Source organism: Ipomoea triloba, chromosome 9 (assembly GCF_003576645.1).
Source record: "Ipomoea triloba cultivar NCNSP0323 chromosome 9, ASM357664v1".
Taxonomy (NCBI): domain Eukaryota; kingdom Viridiplantae; phylum Streptophyta; class Magnoliopsida; order Solanales; family Convolvulaceae; genus Ipomoea; species Ipomoea triloba.
In genome coordinates this window covers 29,325,700-29,348,268 of record NC_044924.1, presented here as the reverse complement: position 1 = coordinate 29,348,268, position 22,569 = coordinate 29,325,700, and the positions used below count along the sequence as shown (strand labels likewise).

At 32.2% G+C, this 22,569-nt stretch overlaps 1 protein-coding gene and 1 long non-coding RNA gene across 3 annotated transcripts; one reads left to right on the top strand and one right to left on the bottom strand.

Annotated features, from left to right (window-relative positions):
* Window positions 1-13,187: 13,187 nt before the first annotated feature.
* On the bottom strand, window positions 13,188-15,968 carry LOC116030768 (protein HAIKU1-like). Of its 2 annotated transcripts, XR_004100446.1 has the most exons (3): window positions 15,840-15,968; window positions 13,636-13,700; window positions 13,188-13,564 (listed from the first exon to the last, which is right to left on the bottom strand). XR_004100446.1 is itself a non-coding variant. In XM_031273099.1 (2 exons), exon 1 carries the CDS (start codon window positions 15,505-15,507, stop codon window positions 14,545-14,547), a length of 963 nt encoding a protein of 320 aa, XP_031128959.1. In that variant the 5' UTR covers window positions 15,508-15,955; the 3' UTR covers window positions 13,311-13,564; window positions 13,636-14,544. The 2 variants fall into 2 exon arrangements, 1 of the variants encoding a protein (XP_031128959.1); XM_031273099.1 differs by having other exon boundaries at window positions 13,311-13,564; window positions 13,636-15,955.
* A 2,194-nt stretch (window positions 15,969-18,162) lies between these two features.
* Window positions 18,163-18,550, top strand: LOC116028702. The gene is made up of 3 exons (XR_004100197.1): window positions 18,163-18,209; window positions 18,299-18,386; window positions 18,470-18,550. It is a non-coding gene; the product is annotated as an uncharacterized LOC116028702 (long non-coding RNA).
* The last annotated feature ends 4,019 nt before the right edge of the window (window positions 18,551-22,569 follow it).

The window sequence follows — 22,569 nt, the reverse complement described above, 5'->3', positions numbered from 1 at the left end:
ACTAATTAAGAATAGGACTCCATGGGACCAAAGGTCCAAATTGAGCTCGTTGAGAGTAAGTTTGTCACCTCAAAATTAGAAGTTTGACTCCCAGTGGGGAGTTGTCTATTGGTTTCTCAGTTGAACCGATCCGTCAGAATTTGTCTATGTTAATTTGTCTTCTCTGTGTCTTTTGTCTGTAGAGTCCCAAAGACAAGTTTCACCTAATTAATGCACATCTTTGAATAGTTGTTCTGAACTTTCCTATAAAAACAAGGAGTAGAACTCTATGTCTGGGGACGAGGGCACAACTCAAGTGGTTATCAATTCAAAATACGTTAGTAATCATGTATGTTGAATCATATTTCGTGATTAACCAAGTCTTATTTTCATAGTAGAAGTTGTGGAAATTCCTATACAATCCTTTTTAAGAATCAGACTTCATTCAAAAGTCTTATTTCCATAGTAGAAGTTGTGGAAATTCCGATACAATCCTTTTTAAGAATCAGACTTCATTCAAAAATTTAAATCGTTCGTACTTGAGTCAATGTCTTCTTTATTATTTAATTAGAATTAGAATTGATATAGTAGTGCTAATCACTCAAACCGTGATAGGGAGTGTCCCTTAAAGTGAAATATTCGAGAGTACAAAAAAATGGCATCAATAGGGAAAGAGAGAATCTATCAAGTAAATCAATAAAGATGCTACCTATACAAACATGTAATATGGGGTAAGAAATAATAGAATGGGTTTTTGTTATACCCTGGACCAGAATCCACCTTACATTGTAAATCTTGATCAAAAACAATATTCATATTATATGAGTCTGTACTTAACATATTGGCCCTGTTTGGTAAATAATCAACCTATCAGTCAATTTTGGCTTATTTGACCACTATTAGTTGTTTGGTTAATAAGCTGCGCTTTTTGTAACTCCAAAATGCTAAAATTCAAAAGGTTACTCAAAGCAGCCGTTTCAATTAGTTTTTTGAGAAAAGAAATTATACCAAACGGCTATTAGCTAACAGCTAATTTATCAAATAACTTTCTACAATCAGCTAATATTATCAACAAATCATACCTTCTAACCCAAACAACCAACCCAATCAGCCAACAACTATTTACCCAACAGGGCAATTATGCATATATATCATGTACAAATCAAATTTCCCATCTAAAAGTGTAAACAACGCATTTTGATGTCAGTGCCCTTCACGTTTCAAATACTTCACTTTTATGTATTAAAATGGGCATTGTATGTAATAAAATGTTGACTTTTATTTGTGAGAAGTTAATTTTAGCAAAGGTCATTGTTACGTTTTTTTGCGCTAATTTTAAATTTAGTCTCAGATTATTATTTTTGTCATTTAACACTTACCCCAGACTGTCATATTTGAACATTTCTAGTCATTTCCATGACTTTTTTGGTGAAATCCTATTTTAAGCAAGGGTAATTTCGTCTCATTAATTTATTTTTATTATTTTTTTCAATGAGCTATTTCCAGCGAAGGTCCTTTATCTTTGGTGGCATTTTCAAATGTAGTCCTAGACAATCATTTTTACCATTTAGCATCATGAACTATCATATTTTGGACACTTTGATCTTATGACTTTCCGGTGAAACCTTATTTTAGAAGGAAAAGAAAAAGGCATTTTTTGATAAAAAAAGAAAAGCATTCTTTCTTCTTTTTTTTTTTCACTCTACAACTATAGTAAATGATTCACAGAATCATTGACTAAATCAATAACGATTAGACTGAAGCCGACCGAGTAGCAACATTTTGAGTTTTTCAACTGCGTTGCAAAATGATTTCCCTTTCACCCAGAGGTCCTCACCCTGGTGAAGGAGATGGTGCAATCCTTGCTAAAGAGATGAATATCCAAAAAAAAAAATGGCATAGAAAATCGGGGAAATTTTAAGAAACAAAAATGTCATTATCTAAAATAGGGTTTCACCTGAAAAAATTCGTTAGAAGGACCAAAAGTGTTAAAATGTGATAATCTGGGTCGTTAAATGACAAAAACAATTGTTTGGGACAAAATTAGGATTTGTTACACAAGACAAGGGATCTCCGCTGGAATTAACTCATTGAGAAAATAATTTAAAAAATTGAGGAGATGAAAATACTATTGCCTAAAATAGGTTTTTACCGGAAAAGTCATCAGAATGACAAAAAAATGTCCAAAATATGATAATTTGGGGGATTAAATGACAAAAACAATAGTCTTGGATTAGATCTGAAATTACCACCAAAGACAAGGGACCTCCGCTAGAATTAACTCTCGTGAAAAGTTTAAAATTGTGACCATATAAATTTGAAAAGTTTAACCACTTGTTTTGGATGATTAATGTTAGTTCTGTTATAAATAAATAACAAGTGGACATTATTTTCAAAAAAAGAAAAAATAAGTGGACATTATTAATTAGTATAACCATTAACCTCATGCTTAAGGAACAAGGTACTGAACCACCACGCCAATCATATTGGTTAAAAAAAGAGTATTATACTTATTGCTATAATTGTAAAAAGATTAAAGATGGTGTAAACAAAATGGTAATTAAGTACTTACAAAATTGTTAGTCTTTTGTAAACAGCCTCTCGTAATGACTTTTAAGTCATGCGTCAATGAACCAACTACGTTAAATCTTATGAGAAAAAGAAAAATGATACTATAAAATTTTCTGTACGTGAGAGAGATGTACTTATAGTCATATATCATTTTCTCATTGACATAATTATACTTCTACAGAAATTTAAAATGTCTTGAAGCATTAGACATTGAATGTATATACATTGCAATTACTTAGGTTGGTTGTTTATTTTATTTTACTTCTGGCAAAGGACATTGAAGTTCCATCGTCGCCTTCGACTGAGTGTCCACGTCAGTCTCCATCTAACATTGACCATGTTTGGCAAACCTAGCGCTGAAAGTTGAAAAGTAGTTGAAAATTGAAAAGTTATAAGTTCGAAGCTAAAATTTGAAGAGTTGTTATGCTTAAAAGTGTTTGGTAAAGTTAACTTTTTTATAAGCTGATAAATGTAAAAAGACTAAAAATGACATCTTCATACAATTTAAATAGGTTTGTTTATATATATTAAAATATAAAATAATGAAATCAATATAATTTAATAAAATATAAAGTAAAAACATATATTTGAAAATATATAAAGTAAAACAAAATGTTTATAATTCATAAGATTAGTTTATACAAAAGTTAATGTTCAAACACAAATGTCAAATTGAAATTACAACCAAACATATTGAAGGGAAAATGCCAAAAGGATTTTAATTTGGATGGGTAAAGGATGCCATTTATTTGAAAAAAATAATGATAAAGATGAAAAAAAAAAAAGTTAAAAAGCTACTAGCTTATTTTTGAAAAGCTAATTATAATTAAATTATTTCACATTTTCCCATATTTATTGTAGTAATATTGTAATAATATAATTACATAAGTCATATTACATATCGATCTTTTTAAGATAATTATAGACAAACAAATCATATATTATTCAATTAATTGAGTAATACTTTGTGAAGTAATCTTATTATCAAATAAATGTACACATTCAATATTAGATTTTTTTATAATTTCATATTTATTTTTAATATGTAAATATATAATAAAAAATTTATCCGTACACGGGTAATTGAACAATTATTTGCTCTAATTCAAGCAAGGAAAACATCAGAAAACATCATCGATCCAACCAATTTCATCAATTGAGCTATATAATATTTGATGTTATCTACTATACTAATAAGAGCCCAAGAGAGTTAGGCCTAAAATGGGTAGAAAAAATGGCGGTTAATTATTTAATCAAATGGATGGTTCAGATTATTTAGATTTATATTTATTTCATTGAGATTTCCTAATTTATCCTTAATTAGATGATTATCCGTCAAGTTTTCCGTTAAATATTCTCTTCTCCGTTAATATTTCGTTAACTTTTAACTTACCCATTAATTTCTATAAGAAAGGTCTTAGGTTCGAACTTCATCCCAAACAAATTTGGCATAATTAAGTTCCTCACTCAATTTTACTCTTATTAAATTAAATAAATTAGTAAATACAACAAAAAATGATACATATGTATTTATTTAATTTAGAATTATGTGTCTACAATACCTTTATTTGAAAAAATTATTCATTATCAAAAAATTAAATTAAATAAGACAAATAATTTCATTAGTTATATTGTCTTTATTTTCTCCCATGCAAAGATTCTTTACATTCAAATTTATCAATTGATATTCATTACATTGTCTATTATCTTATTTTTACAATATCTTGTAATTAAATATCAAAGTTATAATATAAAATAATGTTATATATTTATTTACCAAGTATTTTATTAATACTATGAAAAAAATTTTAAAAAAAATAATTCGAAACTAATTATATTAACTACTTGGGGATTGGTTGACAAACAGAGTACTCAAATAACCCAATAAATTAATGCGAAATCACTCTATTTTACTCTTATTGAATTAAATAAATGAGTAGTTACAATAAAAATGATACATATGCATTTCTTTAATTTAGAATTATGTGTCTACAATGCCTTTATTTAAAAAAAAAAAAGTCATTATCAATAAATTAAATAAGAAAAATAATTTTATTAGTTATATTGTCTTTATTTTTTCTAATGCAAAGATTCTTTACATTCAAATTCATCAATTGATATTCATTACATTGTCGATCATGTTTTTTTTACACTATATTGTAATTAAATATCAAAGTTATAATACAAAATAGTGTTATATATTTATTTACCAAGTATTTTATTAATACCATGAAAAAAATAAAAAAAAATAGTAATACATATACTATCATTTTTAGACCAAGTATTTAGACTATCGATTTTACAAAGTTGCAAACATTTATTTTAGTAACAATTATAATGAATTTCAATTCCTATATTATCTTGGATTCATATACTTTGAGTTACATATTTAAATAAACAAATTCGACATTCAATTACCTATATATAAACTTCTTCTATATAATTTTGTATTGATATACTTTCAAATATTTATTTAAATATAAACATTGGGCATTAACCCATTCGCGCAATGCGTGCGTAAAACTAGTAATTTATATAATTGTATATCGATCCAAATATTCTTAAAATATTATAACAAATCCATTTCATGCAACGCACGGGCGAAAATACTAGTAATGATAAAGATGAAAAAAAAAAGTTAAAAATCTTCTAGCTTATTTTTGAAAAGCTACCTAAAGTAACTTTTCAAAATAAGCTCTTATTTTAAGCTATTAGCTCTGTTTGGTAAATTGTTGTTAGTTGTTAGCTGATTAGGTTAATTAGAGAGTATAACTAGTTGATTGTAGAAATGTGTTTTGTAAATTAGCTGTTAACTGATAGTTGTTTGGTGTAATTTCTTTTCTTAAAAGCTGATTGAAAAAGTTGCTTTGAGTAGCTTTTTGAATTTTAGCACTTTGGAGTTATAAAAATTGATTAACCAAACACTTATATTGATTTTTTAATCAAGTCAAATAGTTAATAGTGGTCAAATAAGCCAAAATTGACTGATAAGCTAACTATTTTACCAAACAAGGTCATTAGCTTATTTTGAAAACATTACCAAACAGAGCTTATAGCTTATTAATAGTTTAAAACCTAATCTATCGCTGGCATGAATAGTTTAATTGGTACATGACAGATTACACTTTAGAACGTAAGATCGAGTCTTGATAGTTAAAGTATAAGAGTAACACATAATATGATTATTTTTTATAGACATAAAAAAAGTAGTTCTCACACTTAAAAAAAGTTACTGATTCATCATGATTGATCACAGTATCACACCATTTTATCATAGCAGAGTATGGGGTTTTAAGGGCTTAGGGCGGTCACATAGCTTCTTCTTTTTTTTCACCGTAGAAAACCTGGCCTAATTTTCCCAAGATTCCAGCAGCAGTAATGAAGAATGTCAGAGACCAGATCCGATAAAAATTATGATGGGCCAGTTCATGATAAGAATTTAGTAGGTCTGCTACATCATAGACTTCTGGGGTGCAATTCAATTTGTTGTCTTTAAGAATTATTATTTTTTGGTACAATGTATCTATATATAATATATGGAGCTATTAATTCTGTACAGAGAAATTTCATATCATGCAATGCAATAAATGGGATGAAAAGTTTTAGGGGAAAAAAATATTTCATCCCTCAATTATTTGATACTAATTAATTATTTAAACATTTTACTTTTAGAAATTATAAATGTGGCTTCAAATTTTGCAAAAATAGTGCAATTGTTAGATGAGTTTATCACTATATCCTGTAAAAGAAATATGTTTCATCCTTGCAAAAATCACATAATTTTTGTCTGTTATACACAAACATATATAAATGACATTTGTTTTATGAGAAAATTGTAATCTATGCACCTTACAAATATGACAATTATCAATGTCACCCCTGAATTATTAGTGGTCTAAATGTTGGCTTCAATTTTCAAAATATGACATATACTATCTCTCCCCTAATAGGAAGAAGTAGAAACATTGTTGTCGGCGGAAGGAGAAGAAATGAAGAAAGAAAAATGAAGAAAAAAAAAGTGGTCTTCGAACATGAAAAACGGCGGGTAACCACATTTACACCACTAATAATTCAGGGTGACATTGATAATTGAAATAATTCATGAAGGGCATAAATTAAAATTTTCTCTTGTTTTATTTATTTGTTATACTATTTTAACTTGATTGGTTTATGAATTTAGTCTATATAAATATTACATATTTTTCTTATTTTTATGTGTTAAGATTATGAGCGGTAACGAATTATTTAATGCACATTATAAATTATTCCTACTCATGAATTTTAATTGGACATTAGAATTGTCAAATTAACATATTGTTCAACTTAGCATTTTAGATATGGTAAATCTCATGTCATTTCGTATGTGATAAAAAAAGTATGTAGGTGAATTTGTTGAAGAACAAGTTTACTAACCAGTAATTAATGAATAAAAAATCAAGTGATTACCTCAAATTCATCAATCTATTGTTACTTACAATTGCACAATTAATCTTCTAATTTCAGACAATATGGTTGTCTTCTATGCAATGTAATTAGGTTTTGCCTATATGTCACTTCTCTTTCATGTCAAGGTTGGTCAAGTGCACACAACAACTATCTAGTATAGTTTTGTACAAGTACATGCGTACATTCAAGAAAGTATCTTTTAAGATAATAAAAATGTTTCATGTTATTAAATAATATAATAATAAGAATCTTTATCTAAAATACTATGGAGTTAGACTTTACGTTATGATTATTGAATAAGTTTATCTAACTAAATTAATGCATTTGACTTTTTTAACCATGATCTTCACCTAGTTGAGACTATATTACAAAGCACCTGTAATGCAAAAGTTTACAGTGATCCCACTTTAGGTTTCCATAGTTCTAATTTCATACTATCAAGAGTTTAATGATACCTAAACATTTGAAATACATAGAAATCTTGATAGTATGACAAAAAATAAAAATGAACTACAAACCCTCACATTTCAAAAAATCAAACGAAACCAAATGCACCCTTGATATCATATTCCAAAAAATGAAAAAAGTAAATATAACTTGTTCGGTTATGTGATATTCCTAACATATAGCCAAAATTGAATGAACCCTTAGCTTGATATATATAAATGTAACAAGGACCCCAACATTAACTCCAAATCAAATTAGTGGAGCTCATCTCCTGATTGTCTGTGGTGGTATTTAAACTCACATCTTACCACTGAAAAAGAATTTTAAGTGCAGTTGATCATCCACTAGATTACTACCTTAGCTTTTACATGATAATAATATTTGACCAATAAATTCATAAAATAATCATTTAATGTGAATCCAAATGTCTACATCTCTCATACCTTAGCGGCTTAATTTGCCCCACCATAACAATTAGATACACGCTTAATGAGTATATGTGATTTGGATTGTTTGATAAATGCCCTCATTGTTCATGTCCTACAGATGGGTAGATGAGGTAAATTGAATGAAATTATCTTATTTTTGGTGCATATTTAATTCATTATTAATAAAATAATTTAATCTAAAAAACTCTTAATTATATATGACAAGGTAATTAGGTACCCGACCCGAAATCATGTGCAGGAATCGAAGTCAATGAACGGACGTGTAAGGGGAAGTCAAACAAGCTGTTACACATTAAAGAGGAGGAGCCACTCCAACGGCTCCTCATCGTTAATATCCACTTACTGACACATTGAAGAATGAAGAGGCCACTTACTGCACATTGAAGTGGACACAAAGAGTCGTTGCGCTCAGAAATATAAAAGGACACTCACATTTGTAGAGCGGGACATGCAACATTACTGTACTGAACTCACTATTGTACTCTTGATACACTAAGATTAATAATACAAAATGTACCGGTAACATTCTTACAGTTAATATATATATATATATATATATATATATATATATATATATATATATAGCTTTTGTTGGAATGGCAGAGTTATGGATGGTGGGGGCCACATTGCTGCCATATGGAATGAATACTACCAACATTTCTAAAATAAATAAATAAAGAGTATGATCCCTACTTTTGTTAAATCCTTTTCTTTGAATATCTCTTTTTCTGGTAATCTGAATGGAATGGGATGTGATAGTATTCACAGTCTATCAAACTTTCAGTTGCAAACTTTAGGTACTAATGGGAAAGGGAAAGGGGAAGGAACATAAAATAAAACCATCTACCTTTACACATGGAAAACGCTTCAAGCTTTAGTAGTCCTAATGTGGAGTTTCACCTAAAGTGGTGAGCTTCTTGTGGATACCAAGCAGAGTCTTTGCACCTAATAGGTTGTTGAGTCATCATGCATGATTTATCTTCTCATCATCTTGTTAGATCAAGGTGTGGGAATATAGGGGCCGGGCAAAGAATTCTTTTTTTTTTTGTTAGATCTCGAGGTGTACTGAGTAGACCCTATCTGTAAGGGCACATTTTAAACTCATATCATACTTACACCAATCCCCATTCATAGAAAATTAATTCCCTTGCTCCCATATTATTCAATTCTTATTTTAAACTTTTTATCAAATTCAGTTAATCTTATCATATATGAAGTAGGTGTTTTCTAGTTATTACATTTCTTTTGATAGCCCTCAACTAGAGCATACATCTTAAATTTAATAGCGTATTGGGTAATATCTTTAAAATAAGTTTAAACTTTTTAAGTTTATTCATCAAGCTAGCAAACGGGAATTTTTTATAAGAATTGAGATAAGAAAGAATTTGTACTGCATCACTCAAAATCTTTTACCTGGCCTACAACATGTGTGCACGCCATAACATTAGAGTATATGACTTTACACATACTCAAATTAAACCAAATTCCTAACACTTTCATCATACATTTATAATTTTAGAACCCTAATTAATTAAATACGATATTATAATTTCATTCTACTTCGATCTATTATAGTCGTTTTAGGCTAAACTATTCCAATGTGCTCTCATCAAACACCTTAACATTTTCAATCAAAATTTATACTAGTAGAATAGTAGATGACCCTAACCACTCATCAAGTCTTAATTTATTGAAATATTCATTTGAAAAGGGAATAAAATAATGGACCGCTGGAGTATAATTAAGTGGTATTTAATTTGCATAACGGGAGGGAGAGGGAAAACTAAGAATAATGGCCACATATTTGGAGGGTGAATTAATTGAGGTTTGAGGGTGTAGTCCGCTCACCACTTGATGGACATATATGACAAAGATGGGTAGGAAAATGATTTATTTTGCTTCAATTCTTTTGGGTAGGCCAGACGGCGCTTATTTAATTAGTGCTCATACAACTTGCCAACTTGACTATGTATTATGCATGTAAGATTGAGTATGTCATGGGGCACAAACAAAAGTGACATATTTCTTTAATTTTAAAAATAATAATAAGCTTGCTCCGAAAGGAGTGAACGAGTATGCATAGCATGATTATTTACTAAAGCACATAGAGTCAATACCCTTATACTGGAGTTTAAACCTAAGACCTCTCATTTGAGAAGTCACAGCTATGCCGCTCGACCACAGGGCCTAGTATGACCCTTGCGTAGTGATTATGATTCCCTTTCACACACACACAAAAAAAAAAAAAAAAAAAAAAAAAAGCATATGTACACCCCAACACTGTGAAACTAATTCAGATTCAAATCCAAAACTCTAACATTTCACACCCTTCATAAGAATTGAACCTTAACCTTATGATTGCATTAACCGTCTATTTACTAACAGTTTCAATTTGCTTGTATCGGCAAATTATTGTGTAGACCACCGTCCAAAACGACGTCGTTGACTTTTATAAGTTAGAATAATGTACATTATGAGTTAGAATAATGTATTTTATGTATTAGAATAATGTACATTATGTGTTACAATAATGTATATTATGTGTTAGAATAATATAGTGAAACTTTTGAGATAAGATAATGTACTTTATGAGTTAGAATAATGTACATTATAAGTTATAACAATGTATGTTGCAATGGGTCGAGCAAAAAAATTACGCGAAACAACGTCATTTTTGGACCGTAAATCATACAACTGTGTAAACCACATTCTAGCATTCCACGCAATAACTATTTGCTTGGAATAAATAGTGAGCTCTTTGATGTATTAATTGTTGAGTATTTGTGTTTAAGATCTTGTGTTAAGTAACATTAACTTATAATTTAAAGTTAAGAGTTTACATATTCAATTCAATTAAAAAAGGACGATATTTCTATTAAAAAAAAAAAGATATTAGAATTGAAATATTTTTTAAGAGTACTACTGTACTACACATAAAAATGACACATACTAATCATTAACTACGAAAAAAAAATTACGTATACTAAAGGTGGAGGGATATTATTGTAATTTTAGAATTTTGAATGTACTAAACAAGTAATCATCATCCATGTGGGAGTGTTAACCGGGACACCGGGTACCACTAGACCACAAGGTCATTGACGGACTAAACAAGTATAATTAGATATTTAACTGTCAACTATTATGCATTGTGATGGCATATCTATTACCATTCTAAATAGGTAGTCATAAAATCGAACTCCGACCCGGTGGAAATATTGATTCTTTGGGCATATACAAAGATCCCAGTGGTGTTTATATATATATATATATATATATATATATATATATATATATATATATATTACCCAATTTTAATTATAATAAAATTTAGAATCAAAATTATAGAATTGAAGCAAGCTAAGGGCAAGGCAATTGGAATCGAAACAGATGTGACCAGTGAATCTCTACTATATACTAAAGCTTCTCGTTTGGTTGATTTCCCCCGTGGAGTCCACTATATATGTTAATTTTCATGACTACACAACACACATTTTTATTTTTATGTCCTGTCTTTGACACTGATGATGATGGATGGTCCAATGAATTAATTTGTCAAACTGTTGGATCTAAATTACAACGGTTAGAGTACGTATGTAGGTCGAGTTAAGTTTCAACGGCACTAGCAACTGCAATGTGTGAGTTTGATTTTTACTGATAACACTGTTAAGAGTTGGATCCTTTGTACACATCAGTGTAGCAAGTTCTGAATCCCTAATTCACTAAAATACATTCTGTGATTTATCTCCTTCACAAGGCTCTAACATCTAAGGGTAGGACCAACATGATGAATTGCTATTAAAAGTATTGTAACAGTTATTTCTAGATTAATGTTTGATAAAAAAATAATAATAATGTGATTAAAGTGATTAAATCACATTCCCACATGGATGATGGGAGTGGGTTCGAGCCTCAGTGGAGGCAACTGTTGACTCTTAGTGCTTCAGTAAGTTGAGAAAGTAGCTATGAACAAATACTACATTGTAACAGAGTCAGTAGTACTAAAAAAAAGTGATTAAATTATTCTAATTTCATTGTCATTGTTTTAATTCTTCTAATGCCGTTGAGTACAAATATATTAAGATCTGTCACATTTTTTAGAGACAAGGTGTTTGGACTTGGACAAGGTACTCTTGTTGAGACTTTAACTCGTATGTGATCTAGCTCTGATACCACTTATTAAGATCAAACTCTTATCACTAGTGGTAAACATTTTGATACTAAACAAAATATATTCTTAGTAGGTTAGTGAGTGAACCCAAGTTGGGCTAATGAAGTGGAAGCCATATCCAATGGTGAGATTTATGGGTGTGCGTCACTTTTACTTATTCTTTCTTAGCTTTTAGTAGAAAAGGGTGATTAAAGAGAAATGCCCGCATTAACCTTGACAACATGGCCGACATGTAATATACTCGCTTTGAAACAAAACAATACAATATATAGAACTGTCAAACAAATTGAGTCAGGTTATGTACCCAAAAAAAACATTAATATATAAGCACGTCCTAAGATGCAAATTATTTTTTAATTTGGAGCTTGCACTTGAATGCTATCACTTATAACATTTCCAATAGGTATAGATTTTGAGGAATTTTTGTAAGTGTGCCTAGGAAATAGGAGATGAGAATAAAAGGAAAATGGGAAAAAATATGAAAAAAAGAAAAAAAAAAAAAAGGTAAAGTTCTTCACATTAACGCGCCCAGTAGGCACGTGGCGTGTACGCGTCCACTGGGCGCCCTTGGTGTACCTCACGCGCACTAGGGAGCTTCTTTATTTTTTTGGTGGGACCCACTATTCCTGCAAAAACTTTGGATATCCTACAAGAACCTTGAACACTCTCTTCAGTTTCTCTTTTCTTCACCTAAATTTAAAAATTTGCAAAAACCTTTCAAAATCTACTATTGTGGATGCCTAACAACATTAGGCATAGCTTTCAAGGAGTTTTTGTCAGATTACAAGGAGGGGAAATTAATCAATGGAAAAAGAAAAGGTTGATTGTCAGGTAAAAAAAAAAAAAAGAAAAGAAAAGTAGTTAATTATGCACCTTTCTGGTCGAACCTAGTGGTTAATAAATTTACCCGTCATCTCAATTTATGTGATTTAGAAGAATTAGACTAACTAGTTATGTTATATTTCTCACACTATTGAACTAGGTTGTCATAGTTGTCTTAAAGCACTTACACACTGCCTACTTGACTAATCACATCCGCAATATATAGATAGCCCATTTGTTTACTGTCATTATGGTACAAAATAGTTAAATCCACTATAAATAGCTCCTTTAGCATTATCCTATTGTAAATCTCAATCTGATCCATTACCCAATCATTTTGCACCTGTATTTACAATACCCTCTTTGAATTCTATCAATAATAAGAAACATATAGCCTGCATAAGCAGCTCAACTGGTCATAGGGATAAAATTGAGAAAGAATGACTAGGGATCGAGTGTCACCGATGACAGTGAGAGGAGCTTGTCAGGTGTATCTGCCACGCAAATGATACGATACATGACAGTAGTTACATTGCATTTAGCAACAACGAAAGAAAAGATACGATACATGACAGTAGTTACATTGGATTTAGCAACCACGAAAGAAAAGTCCGTCATCGCATAATTCTTGAACTGAAGATTACGAGTACAATTTTTGCCAATACCTTCTTGGTCGAACCTGTCGAGTTTCTAGTGTAGTTAACCTCTCTTGTATGGTTTGTGAACTATTAACACGGAAACAAGATTTACCTAGTGCACACTCTTGAATAATGGATTCGAGCTTCCCATGCAAAAAGTCTTGAATTCCAGCATTTCTATTTGAGACAAAATAGATCATTCAAGCTAGCTAGCTAGTTGTTCAACTAGAGGTGGAAAACCACACCAAGAATGGAAAAAAGTGCAGATAACCATCAGACAAGAAAACAATTGGTCAATTGCATCTTCCAGCTTGCAATGCATGAAAGAATCAGCATAATAACACCCCAAAAACATTGCCAATCTATTCCATCAGCAACCTAAACATGACTTCAAAATTGTTTAATTTAACTGTAATGAAATTACAACAGACTTCCAATGCCGAGTGGGTGGAGAATAACTCTATTCTTGCTAACACTCTCTTAGTTGAGCCCATCGCATAGACAATGCATGAAAGAATTAGCATAACACCCTAAAACATTCCAAATCTATTCCATCAACAATCTAAACAGGATCACAAGTTCAATTCTTGCTAACACCCTCACGGTTGAGGCCATCACCCAGACAATGCATGAAAGAATCAGCATAACACACAAAAACATTGCAAATCAATTCCATCAGCCCTAAACATGACTTCAAATTGTTTAATTTAACTGTAATGAAATTACAAGAGACCTCCAATGCATCTATAAATTTCAGTAACCTAGCTACCTCCTTACCAGTTACATTACAACTACAATCTACACGTGTAAGAAATAAACAAGTTACCTCTACTACAAATTCTGCTACTCAGAAAGTTAAGAGAACAAGAATAAATGGAACAATAAGAGCTCATGGTTTCATGAGACTTTACATTAAATGAAATTTTGCTAATATATAGTGTATTTTCCACAATTCAGAATTGTCAGTGCAAAGAATGTTCCATGGTAGCCATGGAAAGTCAGTAGCTTTTTGCATTTAGGGCTACTGATCCCTCCATCTTGGACTGCAAACGGGGAAGAATCCAGAAGGGGACAATGGAAATCCATAACTGGGCGATAGAGGTGAACGAGGTCCAGCACCCAGAATTCCTGGCTGACCCATAGGGGAAAAGGAGAATTTAGGAGACAGTGGAGGGGGATGCTGAGCACCCGGGGAAAACAAAGGATAAGGCGTGCAGGGAGAGAACAAATTCACGAATCCAGTAGGGGAAGGCAACAGGAACTGGGAAGTCGGGGAAGGCAAAAAAGGTGGTGGTGGTGGTGGAACACCATTCATTATCTGAGGTGATAGAATAGGAGCATCACCATTCATCCATGGGGATGGAAGAGGAGGACCGAGGAATCGAGGCGATGGAAGAGGCGGATTAGCTAGATAATCAGATGATGGTTGATTACACACAGGCCCTTGATGAGGCTGTGCTTGATTAGGCCCTGCAGAATCTATAATAGAACCCTGCAGGTACTGCATATAAGCCGAAATGGGAGACTTGTCTGAATTTTCCCAAACATCTATTGGATTAAAAGGATTCTGTGCAGGGGAAAGCGGTCGACTACAATCAGCAGCAGCAGCAGCAGGGCTTACATAGTTATTGCTACACAAAGGCTGAGGCGGGATATGTGCAAAACGAGATTGGGCAGAAACCCGGGGTTGGTTCATTGGCATCAAAGGTGCAGGCCTAATCCTTTGCAACCTAGTACCAGCAGGATTCTTGGAGGGATTTTGGAGAGGTCTAGGTAATGATGTGTTATGTGAAGGTGAACCAGTCAATTGCTGGACTATGTTCCTGAAATCACTCTTGTTTATGTTATAAACCTGAGATGGGGGTTGAGGCCTAGGAGCAAAATCAGAATTATTGGCAAAATTGGGTTGGTGAACTGGACTCTTCTTTATGTTCTTCCCCATCCTATTCACCCCCAAAACTTCAACATGCCTAGAATAATCCATTCCCACAAACTTCAATCTTAACTAAACCGGAAAGAATCAAGGATCAAAAATCAAGAATCAGTTGTTGAAATCCCACAGACCCACAGAACAAAACATAAAACAACTTCAAATATTGCCCAAAGCTTTAAAGTGCACACACAACAACTCAGATTCTCAGAACCCAGTAATACTGTAATGCTAATTAATGGCTAACAATTCTAGCTAGTGTTCCAATTCAACAATACTCCACAAATTTAAAGGTGCAGTAAAATACATAGAATTGGTTTTACTATAAAAGACACGCAGGAGAGGAAGCAGAAAGCAAAGAGCGGAGAAAAAGGAGAGAAATTTACGCCTTTGATTAGAGGCTGCGACGCGTGAAAACTGTTGATTAGTCTTGGAAATGATACGGTGGTTCTCGGTCAGAGCGTTTCTCTGACCAGAACTCCAATTGGCGTCGAGCTGGATAAACCATGCGTCAAGAAGGTGCCGTGGTATAAAGAGAAAGGGAGAGTAAAGCCAGGTGTGGCTAATTTAATTGCTTTAATTTTTTTTTGGTGAATATTTAATTGCTTTAATTAATCTCCTTAATTAATCTCCTTAAAGTTTAGCTCTAGTAATAATATAGGAGTCATTTGAAGAAATAAAAATTTCTTGTACAAACAAGAGTGAAAACTTGAGGCCAGTATGTGCAGCTCATTTGGTAACAGGGTGAAATTTGGAAAGAAACATTAAGGATCGAGTCTCACTAGTAGCAACGTGTAAGCAAAGGTCTAGTCTATGTGTCCAAGTTCAGCTAAGTTATCATGATTTGCATTCTCCCATATACTCTGTCGGGTCAGGACGTGGACCCTATTCTTGAAATAGGAGATAGAATTTCATGTATGGATAGTGAATAATTACAAATTTAGTTATATGTCATGTTGAGAGTGAGAGAAAATTACATAGATTAAAAAAAATGTGACTCAATAGGAGACTTGTTATTTAGCAATAGTTATTATATCATAGATTAGGGTCCATCTTGCAGAGTAGACTTGTCGATTCGCATACTGAAAGTATGTAAATTGTGAACATTTAATATATATATTATAAATATTCAATATGTAAATGGTATATTTTAGACTCAAATCTACATTACAAAGCGAATCTAACTCCCTAGAATAATTTGCCTTAATTTACCTCATTCAACAACTTAATGTAAAAGGAAATTAAAAAGGAGAAAACAACAGTAGATGTCAGAGGGGTCAACGAAGAAATGGAATGGAAAAGGAAATGGGAGACCAGTGTGCAAAGGACTGAAAACGGATATCCTCTAATATAAAACAGCCACAAAAATAGCATTTAATGCCATTCCCGCCCAGTGGAAAACGATGTCGTATTGCATAGCAAAATGGAATGTTTGTTATTGTTAGTCACCGTCCTTTTCCGCATGTAGGATATCAATTTTGTTGTTTTTAAATCGGTAGAGCAACCGACCCGAACAATAATTATGGCTGTAAAGGACTTATACAATGTGTGTAATTATATCTCATGCGTGAATATATGGCCGGAATATGTTTAGGAAATCGAAAAGGTTTCAACGTTTAGTTATTCGATACATATGTTCCGGGAATGAAAAAGGAAGTAATGCAACTTCAGAAGTCTTATGATCTCAGACTTATATTACAACCATATATATACACCTCTAGGCATCTTCCAGATTACATTGCCATCAAATACTCTCAACCCTTTGAAATTACTCCTTATTCTCACGTACTGTAATTCGAAAATGGGAATGTATTGCGTGGCGAATGAGTTGTCTACGTTCAAGAACAAGAGTGCAATGAAGTTACGGGTGATTCATACCTATTTGGTACCATTAAGGAGAGGTTCATTTGAAAAAAAAAGTCAGGAAATCGTGTTTCACGACTTGGAGGTTTGTTTTCTTCTCTATACTCATCTGCATTTTCATGAAGTATGTTCATTAGCATTAGCGTAGACTTAGATAAAACTATGTAAATATGTTATTGTACATGCTAACCTATTGATATATGAACAGGGCACCGTAATTCATGCACATGTACCAAAAACTCTGGTAGAAAAGTTCAGTAATAGGTTTGTAGAAAGCAAAGTGTATGCTGTGAAAAATTTCTTTGTTGTTTCGAATACTCAGACATACAAGACCAGTCTGCATGAATATATGATGCAGTTTAATCATGAAACTATTATGAAAGAAATTAGGTCGAACAAATTTCCATGGCACATGTACAGACTAAAGCCATTCAATAGTTTGAAAGGTAACCCAACTTTAGATGACAAACATCTTATAGGTAAGTTTCTACGCTTTCCTCAGTATCTTTGTCATCTTTTTTCTCATTATGTTTTTAGCAATAGACTCAGAATCTTACCTATAGCTATGTATATAAAATAGATATAATTGGTCGTATTGTTCAAATACATGGACCACAAGAAAAGGTTATTGGTGGTCATAATATAAGGCTGATAGACTTTGTGTTGGAGGATGCATTGTAAGTCCAATATCTATTATTTTTAATTATTATGAATTATTATGAACTATCATTTTCAAATTTAAATGAAAATTTTAATGTAATGCAGGGGAAATAAGCTAAGTTGTACCTTTTGGGATGATCATGTGTCCAAAATTGAGCCTTTTTATCAGCGTGAGATGAATGAATCTGTTGTAGTGTTGATCCAATTCTGCAGAGTAAAGCTGGGCTTAAGAGGTTAGTACCCTTTACATTTACCTTTTTTTAGAAATACATACTGTAATTAGTTTAGAAATACATATTGTAATTATATTATTGTCTGTCAGATGGTGATGTGAAAATTTGTTCATCCTATGATGTGACCCAATCGCTGTTCAACCTTGACCAACCGGAATTTAAAAGTTTCACAGAAAGGTATATTAATTTAATATCTATGTAATCTGTAAAATTACTTATTTATGAACTAACATTACCATGGACTCTATGCACAGCCTTAGAGACAGGGAATATCAAACACCAATTAGAAGCATAACATCAATGTCAAGTCTTAGCTACACCAATACCATTGATGAGTCCACAAGTCAATCCATGGATCTGATTACAATATCTGACATATTTGACACTGAGAATGTAAGCACTGTTTCCTGACTTCCTGTGGGTTTTCTACCATTATTGTATAAACTGAAATTTCATTTTTGTTTTATAATCATACTTACAGTTTGGTGAATTCTGGATTGCTGCGAGGATCAATGGTATTGAGTCACCCACAGATTGGTTCTATACTTCCTGTCCAAAAAAGGGTTGTAACAAGAAATTAGAACTCTCAGAAGGGGTGAACAAATATTTCAAGTGTGTGCAAGTTCATAATACCCATGTTTTAAGGTATAAACTTAGAGTACGTGTTGTGGACATGAAAGGTAATGCTTCATTTTTTATATGGGATCGAGAGTGCATGGAGTTAATTGGGATTGCAGCTGCTGATTTATATGACAGTTATACAGATGTAAGTCCTAAATTTTTAACTACTGTCTCTAGAGTCCTACATTTATAAATTGAAGGCAGCTTAACCTAAATTTCTTCCTTTGCAGTCAAGTGCCCCTCCAAAGGAGATACTAGATTTAGTTGGTAGGAGTATGTTATTCAGAATTTCAGTTAGGAAGGACCAGTTTGTCAACTTTCCAACCTCATTTCCTGTTCTAAAGATTAACACTGACCAACAACTCCTAGCACAACTAAGCCCTGACATTCTAAGCTTGAAGGCGGATGATATAAACACTGGATTGCAGCTAAGTGATGGGGATGAGGATGATATAAACACTGGATTGCAGCTAAGTGATGGGGATGATGACTTCCTTGAGGTTATATATTTGCTAAGTGATGGGGATGATGACTTCCTTGAGGTTATATATTTGTCTTTAAATACAATTCTTTCAAATATCATATTTAAACTGTAGGAGTTTTTGATAAACTTACTGAATCTGATATTTAAACTGTAGGAGTTTTTGATAAACTTACTGAATCTGTAGGGTTAACTGTAGGAGTTTTTGATAAACTTACTGAATCTGTAGGGTTTTCTGTAGGAGTTTTTGATAAACTTACTGAATCTGTAGGGTTTTCTGAGTGATGAAGCTGACAGCCCAATTGCAACTCTGCCGCCAGTTACTCATGAGGTTACTGAGGGACCTGTCAAGAGGTGCTTAATCGATCAGTTTTCTTCGACACAGGGATGCAAAAAAGTGAAGCAGCAGAGAGTGAAACTCGAAAAAATTGATTGAATCAAATTTATTTGCAAGACAATTGTGACTTGCTGTTTGTTTTGTTTAACTTGAAAACTCTGGATGTTTGAATACTTAACAGTGCACTGTGTATGTGTAACTGTGGCCATCTTGCTTGCTTTTTGAAATTTAGAACATTGTTTTTTGAAATCATGTATAACAGTTACTACTGAATAGTGTATTTGTGTTTTTTTTTTCACCTTTCAGGTTCATGCTGCAATTGAAGGTGGTGAATCCATGCTATACAAGTACCACTGAAGAGGATGAAACTTCATGGAGGGTTCAAATGATAGTGATAAGTGATCAGTTAGCTGCAAATTAGATTTCGTACAACTGGAAATGTAGTGTTTTGTGAAAAAAAAAAACAACCACTCTCTACACAATGTAATTAGAAGTAGGCTAAGTTATTCTATAAAAGTTTTGTCAATGCAAATTTTCAGATTCTGAAAGATTCACATCATGTAGTCAGCAAGGAGTACCTTTCAATAGAACTTTTATACTTTCAGTCCACAATTACGTATACTTTTCAGTTAAGTTAGATTAATGAAGCAGCAAAAAACAATCTGAAAATTTTGTTATTGATTTTTGCAGGGTATTTCGTACTACATTGTAATTTTACAGATTATAAGTATAATTGAAACAATTATCATCTAAAAACTGTAATTGAATATTATTAGAGGATTACAGGATGAAAACATTTGGCATCTAAGATACCTACATGTCGTCAATTGAAACTAATAATAATCTTGGATCGACTCAGACTGTAATTTTAAAAATTGTATGCTTACTGTTTTTTAACTTAACCCAAAATCAGTTAAAAGCTTGGGTTTATGGGCTTATGATGCTGAATAAGTTCTATTGTGTTCACATGCATCAGATTTAATTATCATCCTTTGCAAAGACTTCGAAAAAAAATGTCAGTACACATACTTATAGCGAAGAAAGAAACAAATGTTAAAAAAACCAAAACATACCTCTCCGGGAGAGACCCGTAAAATGATAAGCTTTCCAAAAAGCCCTTATAGACAATACAGGAACTCCGAAAATGTAAATATAAGAGTACTATTAAAATGATTTAACATTTTAAGAATCACTTCAAAAAAAAAAAAGAATTAAAGATCAGAATATGGCATTATTAAAAAATGTATGATAAATCCCCATAATCCTGATAACAGCATTCAATACAGCAGCCAACTCTTCGTATTCTAGAGTTGTGGGATTTCCAAGCATCTATAAAGCTTATAAAATGGGTTGTAGTATGTGTTGATGCAGCTTCCAGTGAAATTCAATAGTACATACTCTTAAAGGATGGAATTCACCCCAGTATCTATTGCACCCCAGTAAACTCATACACAATTAATGGTTTAGTTCATAGCAAGTTAATATTGAAACTCAAGTTCTACATTCAAGACAGAGACATACTATTGCCTAGCAGCAAAGATGAAGCAACTAACGAAATCAACTCTCATAGGCAGTAAAAGGAAGCACCATTCTAATAACAAAGGTACACACTCTATGTCTCTTTGTTTATAACCCCTTACATATGCAAATTTCAGTTAAGTTATCATATGTGAAATTTAGTTTGGGTTTTAGGTTCGTAACTGAACAATTTCAGAATCCTCTAATATAAAATACGTACGAAAATGGTGCTATCATGGTATTGAAAGATTGCCTCATTGCTATCAGCATAGAACATAAACAGGGATTTTTCACACCATGCGAACACATCTAAGTAAACCTATCACAAATCAGAGCAATAATTAGTACAAAATTACTATAGATAGATATTTACCGTCAATGTATTCGAAAATTCGAATACTGCTCTGAAAACCCTATAAAGTTTGCAGATTACAGAACCCAAGAACAATAGGTTCGAATAGAACTGTTAGATCTGAGTCCTCCCATCGCATTAGAGTCACCGGCGAATAGATTCTTAGGTAGAGCACATTTTTGAGTGAACGAATCCAAGAACCGATGAGCTCTATTTCTAGCCATAGCCGAGAGGAATCTGGATTCCTCTCCAAAGAACCCTGTAAATTCGAGCTAAAGCAACACCAGAAATTATAAAGAGATGTCAAACAATGCGTAGGTAAGAAATTGGATCTCAGAAATGAACATAGACAACTGAGAATGACAAAATTTGCAGATTAGAGAACCCAAGGACAATAGATTCGAGCTAAAACAACATTAGGGTTGAGAAAGAAATGTCAAACAATCCGCAGGGATTGTTTTGGAGCTGAGAAATGAACATAGAGAAATGAGAATGACAAAGTTCACCTGTGCGTAGTGTAGGCTCAAGATTAACATGAATTATTAGGACATAGTTGGCATGAAATTATTAAAATATATATATATATTTTTTAAAAATATTAAAATATATTTGTATGTTTCTCCAATATACAAATATTGCTTTAGGGGACCAAAAATTTCATAATTGTATTGGAAAATTATATTATGATAGTATTAGGATGTGTTGTCTTTGGTTTGCCTATAACCGATTATAATGGCTTATAATACCTCTTTTTACCCTTTGTTTTTACCCTTTGGTAAATTGTTATAGGGTTCTTATTGCTAACATTTTCTGCAACCAATTATTTTATTTTGTCAAACACATAGTAATATTCCTTTTTTTTTTTGTTTAATTTGTATTTGTGGCGTATGCTATCAGAAAACGAAAACCATCCATCAATCAAGGCGAACCCTCTCCAAACTCCCAGGAATGTTAAACGATCTCAGTTTTCAAAACCATGTGTAGTCGGTGTTTTTGAAAATACTTTGAATTCCCCATTGAGCATTATAACTCAAAGTAAGTTGTTTGCTAA